The 8510-nt window shown below is 41.7% G+C and overlaps 1 protein-coding gene across 1 annotated transcript in view; it reads left to right on the forward strand.

The window, feature by feature from the left end:
* LOC147151401 (uncharacterized) overlaps positions 1–7225 on the forward strand; it is a 144444-nt gene extending 137219 nt beyond the window's left edge. The window contains exon 7 of the mRNA XM_086022633.1: positions 5000–7225. Coding sequence (XP_085878759.1) covers positions 5000–5018 — 19 coding nt within the window. The 3' untranslated portion in view covers positions 5019–7225. The remainder of the gene's footprint in view (positions 1–4999) is intronic.
* The last annotated feature ends 1285 nt before the right edge of the window (positions 7226–8510 follow it).

An 8510-nucleotide genomic window follows, 5' to 3' on the forward strand; every position in this document is an offset into this window, starting at 1 on the left:
ACCGCCACTAAATAAAATGGTTTTTGGACCCTTTACAAGTTGGAAAAAAAAAAAAAATACACACAAATGCCAATTCTCTGTGATTGGATGGTCGAGGGCGCGGAACTGGAGGTGGAACTTCCGCCTCCCAGTACAAAGGATTTCCACTCACACGACATGTGACAGTGCTAAAAACAGATTCGCTTTCGGGCTCACATATACACTATGGCATCAAGGAATGACCCCTGAGTGAACTATGTTGTGTTTGCTGTAATGTCGTATTTTTCGGATCCAATCAATTACATCATTGATACAGTAGATCGTTCAAATTATGACGTAATAATTAAATTATGACATAATGAAATCGAATGGTACCTGAGGCACAAAAAATGTTTGCAGCACAGTCAAAAATCAATGATGATTGATCAATTTAAGTAGGTTCAACTCAAAATATTGACTAATAAATGTTAATAAAGCAAAAATGTGTTGATTTCATCGTATTGATGTAAGACGTGTACCGGCCCAATTGGGCAGCATCACTGAACTTCGGACGGCTCGACACAGCCACGTAGGCTAGTGGCCCCGGCCATCGAGCCTCTGTAAACGTAGATCCCTGCACCTAAAAAAGGCTTTCCTCAAATGCAGAGGGTACAAGGTGTCTATTAGGGGGTGAGGCTTTTATTTTAGAGCATTTATTTTTACGCATAGTTTTGCACTACTGTAAAATATAATAGGATAAGGCTCTAGATGTCTGATTTGCCGCTACATGAGTAGTCGTTTGTATGGTCTGAGGTTATTTTTTTAAACTTTTATCCAGAGGTAGCTTGTTTTCATTTCAAACATGTTCAGAGTAGATGAAGCTGGAGGTTCCATTTGACATTTTTTGTAGCAAGGTTGTTTTATGGCAGCAGTGATGTACAGGCAAGGTCACTGCAAGGTTAATGATCTAAAGACTTTTCCAGAAGTTGTGCACATTGAACTGTAAAGCAGAGCTTACAAAAAGTAAAAATAATTTTGTGGCAACATCATCATCATCATCATCATCAGCGTAAGGCCTGTCTTTTATCTTTGAATTTGTGGTGTTCTACAAAGATGACCCAGTTTCGCCCCTCTGTGATAATTAAAGTTGTGTGCATACAAGGATAAGAATGTTGAATATTCATATATTCCAACGCTACTGAGTACACTAACCGAGCCCAATTATTCTTTTTTGGCATAATAATTGCTGAGGAAAAATTTGGGATTGTGATGTGTGGAAACTCAAGAGGATGGTGAATAACAGCATGAATGGACCAGGCCTGGAGTTTAATTAGGGTGTGTTAGGGTTATCACCATTAGTTAGGATTCAAATTAGGGATTGTTACTGGTGCAGTTTAAGTTTTGAATTTGGGTTTTCCAGTGTAAGGACTAACAGCAAAATTAGATTTCGGAAAGGTTGTAGGGCAAAAGTTAGTCTGGGTTAGGAGCAACAGTAAAGGTTCGGAATAATAATTATGGTTTGAATTAGGTCAGGAAGTTTAAGGCTCTATCCCGAAGTGTAGATTAGCAATGGGCACTGATTTAAAAAATAAATACAGAATGAAAATGAAAAATCTTTTTATATACACTATATGTAATATAATAAGAGACGCATGTCTATATTTATAAAGAAAATATTTTGTCTTTGATTTTTGTGTTTGTTTGTGACTGTCAGTTGGCCGTTTGGTTTTGAAAAGAGGGTAAATAAGACGCCAATTTTAAAATAACGTATTTAGAATTTTAAAGTTTTAAATTTAAATTTTAAAACTAGGACCATTACCCCAGTGTGAATTGCTGTGATTATTTTTTTCAATCAACATTTTTTAATAGAATTTATTTAACAATTAACTTGGTTTAAAAAAATAATATAAGAAGAAGGGGTGGGGACAGAAAATGATTGGGTATGGTAAACAACAGAGGGAGGAGATGGGGGGGCGAAGAAAACATTTTTAAATGGAAAATAGATTGGGGTCTAGTATAGGAAAGGAGAGTGGAGGGTTTTGGGCTAGGGTTAGGAAGAAGTGGGGTGGTCAGGGTTAGGGGTAGGTTTTGCCCATAGGGAATGAATGGGAATTGGATGTGCACCATATTTGTGTAAAAATGTCAAAACATTTCCGACTTTAATTGGAAAATGGAACCAGACGTTGGAAGTACTACTTATTTCGGTTCCATGATTCTAAATTTGGGCGGCACGGTGGTCGACTGGTTAGCACGTCCGCCTCACAGTTCAGAGGTCGCGGGTTCGATCCCGGCTCCGGCCTCCCTGTGTGGAGTTTGCATGTTCTCCCCGTGCCTGCGTGGGTTTTCTCCGGGCACTCCGGTTTCCTCCCACAGTCCAAAAACATGCATGGTAAGTTGATTGGATACTCTAAATTGCCCCTAGGTGTGATTGTGAGTGCGGATGTTTGTCTCTGTGTGCCCTGCGATTGGCTGGCAACCAGTTCAGGGTGTCCCCCGCCTACTGCCCAAAGACAGCTGGGATAGGCTCCAGCACGCCCCGCGACCCTTGTGAGGAGAAGCGGTACAGATAATGGATGGATGGATGGATTCTAAATTTGCTGGAGGTTTGGATGGGGAGGGTCTCCTTCCAAGATTCGCTCCAAGGTCAGACTTATATTTTCCCACCCAATTTCTTTGGGCCGGAGGGTCGGATTCTAAAATCTGGAACGGACCCCTCACACAGGACTCAGGGGGGTTTGTGCTGATCATTTCTATGCCAGACATGTGGGGGTTTGTTGTCGACTAAATATGCAGGATGGAAACTCGGTGATGGAGGGATGATGCCCAGCTCTGAAAAAAAACATAATACAACTAAAAAGAGGGCCCTTATGAATACTTACAAGTCTGCAAAGTTTTGACCGAGACATTTTTTTTTCAAAGCATTGCTTTCAAAAGCTATTGCAGAAAACATGACTACACCCTTGACCCCAATGTACATTAGTGCTGGTATTTTTTTAATGCCCATTATTATAGTTAGAAATGTGGCCTTGCTCCTTGCTGAGTTTCGCCACTATTCCAGCTTCCATCTATAGTGTGGCGGCACTTCCTGCCATTGTGTGCCAGGAAAACCGAGGCCTTCTTGGCTGCTCTCTAATAACCCACTTGATGCAGGCCTGAAACGTCACACACTTGAAAAAAAAGAAAGAAAGAAAAAAATGGAGCAGGCCAACTGCAAACACATTGGGTTTCTGGTGAAGTGCCTCAAACCGCTGACCAGGTTGGCAAAAGAGGCTCTTGATCTCAAACAACTCTCTCAAAAAGCTACTCAACCACCTACTTGACCAAAGCACAAGTCACTTATGAATATAATTGAAAGGTTCGCACCTGGGAAAAGCTCTGGCTCTGAAGAAAAAGAACCCTCCATGGAGGAAACATTTCATCACCTCATCAACGGGCTGATTCCGACTGCATTCACTTTTTTGTTCACACATCTGATCCACGCGAGCGAATGAGAGCGCAGACTTCCTTCCGTGCCCGGCGCCAAAGCTTTGGGATTTGTGGGGAAACCGCCCTTAAATCATCTCGGTGGCGGGGGTGCTGCCCAAGGTATTTTCATGTAGCGGACCGCCTCTTTGTGGACTTGCATGGTGGTTGACCTCTAACTGTTACATATCTTTTAACATGGCAGAAGGTGGAGCCTCTCTCATCTTAAGAATGGGGTTTTGTACAAGATCTAATGACTTTCACACATCGTCCAGAGAAATCGTGACATGCATGACTGGTATCTTTTTTATCAAAAGAAAGGATCCCCAACTTGAGGCCCATACTCGGATGAAAGGTCAAAAGAGATCCATTCTTCTTGTTAATAGCATTGTTCTTCAATTTGACAGATTGTCGACAGTTGAAGGCTTGACCATCCTTCATATTTTAGTCGACGAATGCTGTATATATTTGTACACAAATTGTTCGTGCCCTTCGGTTAGAGGAAGAAAAAGCCGCAGCGGTCACTGAAATAACTTGACAGCGACGAGACTGGAATTTGCCAAAATGCATATTGACAAGCCACAAAGCTTGTGGAAGAATGGCCATTTGACAGATGAGACAATACTGGAGTTTTTTGGCCGAGTCACATTAACTTTATAGAAAGAACACTGTCGTACCAACTATGAAACATCTTCTGGGGTCACTTTGAGAGCTCAGGCACAGTGTTTTTCGGATTCAATGTAATCTCAACACTATCCAGGCATTCTAGAGCAAAATGTGCTGCCCAGTGTCAGGCAGATTGGTCTCATGGGTTCTCCAACAGGATAAAGGCCCAAAGACACAAGAATGCTAAGAACGATGATGAGTTCAGAGCTAAATCCTGTTAAACGTGTAGAACGACCTGAAACGTGCAGTCTAGGTACGGAAACCTTCAGCTGTGAGACAACTGTGAAGCAGTTTCAACAGGTGCGCAAGTCCCAGTGACTGTGTAAAAAAAGACATCTCAAACCTGCAGTTTTGCAAATGTTTTTTACTCTTACTCATCAATGTTAATCCAAATGTTGAACAGTTCCAGAATTTTGTAAACCTACCGTATGTGGTTTGGATGTACATTTGTCATTGTCATGTCCAGCTTTTAAATACCAGCGTTGACCATCTCCACGGCCCTGATGAATGATGATGTTTTTGCCAGGGGGAGTAGCGTTCCGTCCCGCCGTCATCGGAGGAACGTTTGGGAGGACAAGTGAACTCATCAGGCTTCATTTTATGCGCCCTTGCTCAAAATAATAGCTGGCGCGAGAATTTACGGCAAACCTCAAAGCAGCCTGTGTTTGCTAAGTAGTAAAACTAAATGCAGCCTGGGATGGGATGGGACTGTGCACCCGTGTTCAGACGACGTGTTCGCTGACACTGTTTGGTAAAGACGTGGCGAGAACGTGGTTCTCCTTTGAAGAAGCCTCATAAAAATACTTGAAAGTGATCCAAGATTGACTTGTTGAAGTGGTGGGTACAACAAAAGCATTAATAGGTCCCATAATTGCTTCTTTATAGACTCTGCTGCTTTCCTTTTCTTTCACAGCTGCGGAACTTCTTCTTGACAGGGCACAACCTGCTGCCAAATCCCAATAAATCTCTTTTCCAAATGGACTGGAGGTTCACCTCGCCACCTCCCCTCTCCAAAGGCCAGCTCCCCCCCAAATATCGGAGTGTATTTGAGATCTTGAGAAGGTGAAACCCAAGAAGAGGAAGATGCGGCGTCCAAAGAAAGCAGATTGCGAGGGTGGAATCCGAACCAGGTGCAGCGCTTGGAGGGTCTTCACAAGACTTTCCGAGACCACTGGATTTTATCGTACGGAAATATTCAGGAGAAGCCGACGTCTCTGACCTGCGAGCTCTCAGACGCTCTCAGATAACCTCAATAGCACTGATAGAAGAACTAATAATTGACATTGTGGTTTGAAGGTGCTGTTTTTCAGAAATTTCTGACATTTCCTGGGATCAAACTTCAAACTCCTCCTCGGAAAGTCTCCTGATCGCCACCAAATTTTAACCGGTTGTGTTGGGTTCCCAGTTCTTCACGTTAAAGACATTCTGTTCCAGCCTCCCCAAAAAAACACTGCATTTTTACAAATACATTACAACGCAGAAAAGAAACCACATTTTTTTGGGCTATCCCATTTCACTTTTAGACATTTTACGACTGACTTAATAACACAAGAATTGCGATTCTATTTTGATAAATACGAATAAATTGGGATTTCGGTTGAGAAACGCTGCCTTAGACTATTCCCAACACCCAATAATCACATTTCCATTAGATAAATCTCGTGGCTTAACACCGAAAAAAGAGGTCATGAAAAGGATATGCAGTACATATAATTAAATAGTTTACTCACAAACTGACTTGGTGTGAAATCTGCGACAGTTTGGTTGAACACAACAGGTGGATACACACATTAACTGTTGCTTTTGCCACCTAGTGGTGGAGCATCTAATTTGTCATTATACTCTCTGTCACCGGCACAGATAGATGATCGAAGTGCTTTTGGACCAAAAGTGAAACTGGATAATTTCCTGTGGTGCAGCGTTTGGGAATGACCTTTAGACACATCAATTTGAATTGCCAAGTATATGAGTTTGAACCAAATCTGGTGGGTGTGTCATGGTCGGCTTTAGCCATTGGCTGTTGAATTATATTTTCATTGCGTCTTTGAAAACCAGATTGCAAGTAAACACGATCTGCTGATATCTGATTTCATGGGTCACCCCCCCCCCCCCCCCCCGTCTTTATGCTACCATGCCGCATATTCAAAATGTGCCACTTGGGAGCGAAATAATCGATTTTCGAGGTCTACAGGCACCGCGGCCTTCCTCTAAGAATGTCCTTCTCGACTTTTCCCACACTTGGAGATCCAGGACTCAAGGCGTCTTTTGTTCTCTTGTGGGTTTTCCCTTCGTTTTTATACCGATTCATCCTTTTCCAGCGTATTGTTGTCAGTCTCGGGCGAAGAAGGTTACAATAATAAGAACCTCCTCCTCTCGCCTGTTTTAGTTGGTCACTGTCGATGTCACTCGCTCGCCAACGTGTCCAGAAATGACTTCATTGACATCTCCACCTACGAGTGGACGTCACTGAGGCGTGCATGTGGTGAGACGTCCGTGTTTGTGATGCTTTTGTTGGCAATTCCTTGTGACAAGGTTGTCAATTAACGCCACTATAAAGTCATGTGTGTCATTATGCAAGTGCAGTTAAGGATTTTCTTTTAACCACAACCATGTTATAAGGTTTTGTTCCAATTGTGAAAGCCAGAATTTTAGTGACTGATACATGAAAAGATGTTTTTATGGAATATTATACTTTTTGTTTGTGGAAAGACATTTATTACAAATTTAGAATTTGTTGCCTTGCAAAGAGTTCAACGGAAAAAACGAGCAGTCCCAATTTCCATATCATTGTTTGCCATTGATGCATTTATGTGCAGTGTTGACGCCAGTTTTGTGATTTTTTTTTTTATTTAATGTGCTTCCAAGACTTGGAAGAGAAGTCATTTGCGTTTTTTAAGAAATTGTGTTCAGGTTTGAAAACAATTGTTCCCATAGTTATACAGATGACATCAAATGTTTGCCATGTGAAGTTGGTAAGGACTCACATGAAATGTTTTTACAAATCACTCAAGTGTAACCAAAAAACTAACCACAATCAAACTGACTGAATACTGAATCATTTACCCTCACTTCCAAACGTATTTGAACAGTGGACCAATTATGTTACTTATGCCTGAAAACATTTACGTTTGATATAAAAAAACCCAAAATGAACGACACCCAAAGGAGATCAACAATTCCTCGTTTATTTGACCTCTGGGTGGTTTGGTTTTGGAGATCCTACAGTATGTGCAAATTATGTTTTTTTGTTTTTGAGAGGAAAAACATACAACAATAGCGATAGGGGTGTCCAATACAGGGATTTCAAAATCCTGATGTGTCATTACAGTATTGACGGGTTTTCCAGTTGTCGTTGATATGGACCAATATTAGCCGTCTGTTGGGCTGGCTCAGCTCCAGGATTTTCTCTCTGGAAGGATAAAGGGGGGCTTGACCGATACATTGGGGAGCTGAGAAAATAATTAAAAAAAATATTCTTTAGATTCTAAAGAATATTTTTAAAATTATTTTCTCAGCCGAGATCCTGCCATGACTTTATAATCAGATGAACCCATTCATTTTTTTTCTTGCTGCCACTTGTTGTCTCCTCCACCTTGTCAGAAAAAATAAAGCCACAGCTTTTCGTTTTAAAAGTAACAAATACATGTTGCTGAACCGCAGCTCTAAGTACGGAAACGGCACTGGGCCACTTGCTGTTTGATTGCTTAGCAACCTGCAATAAATATGGCAAGTTTGAGCTGTGCTGCCATCCTCCGCGCCCTACCCCGCAGTGAACGCCGTTCAAAATAAGTGGTTTTAAAGCACCATTAGGGTTGCTTTTGAGGGGGGAAAACATGGCGATAAATGCTGTTCATTGGAACAGTGGCTATGTTTTGAGCTTCTGCTGATGTTGAACCTGCAATCTTCTAGTTCGTAACTCAAGTCTTTAGTGTAAGGAAGGCATCAAGCTGTCATCACATCATATCTAAAAATGGGTTTGTAAAAATAAAGTGTGAGGGTTATGAGTTAGGGGTTACGATTCGGGTTAGGGTTAGATTCCGAAGCGTATCCAAATGATATGAGTCAGGGTTATTAGGGTTGTTTTTGACGGGAAAACCGTAGTGATACATACTTTTCATTGGACAGCGACTATATTTTGATCTTCTGCTAATGTTGAACCTAAAACCCTCCAGTCCGTAACTCAAGTCTTAACTGCATGGAAGGCATCAAACTGTCATTGTGTAATATCTAAAAAGACGTGAAAGAAGGAGATCTAAAGCTTATTTTTCGATCAAGCAGTCCTCCTCAGACCACTTTATCTCAGCTGCGTCGCAATGGTGGAGTCTGTGGAGGCGAGTCAAGGTCATTATCATGAAGACCACCTTGCTTAAGTCACACAAAAATACCAAACAAGGCCTCTCCCTGCACTGCGGCCACGCGGCAAC

The sequence above is a fragment of the Filicampus tigris genome, chromosome 2 (genome assembly GCF_054856515.1).
Source record: "Filicampus tigris isolate MCC_2025a chromosome 2, RoL_Ftig_1.0, whole genome shotgun sequence".
NCBI classification, from domain to species: Eukaryota; Metazoa; Chordata; class Actinopteri; order Syngnathiformes; family Syngnathidae; genus Filicampus; species Filicampus tigris.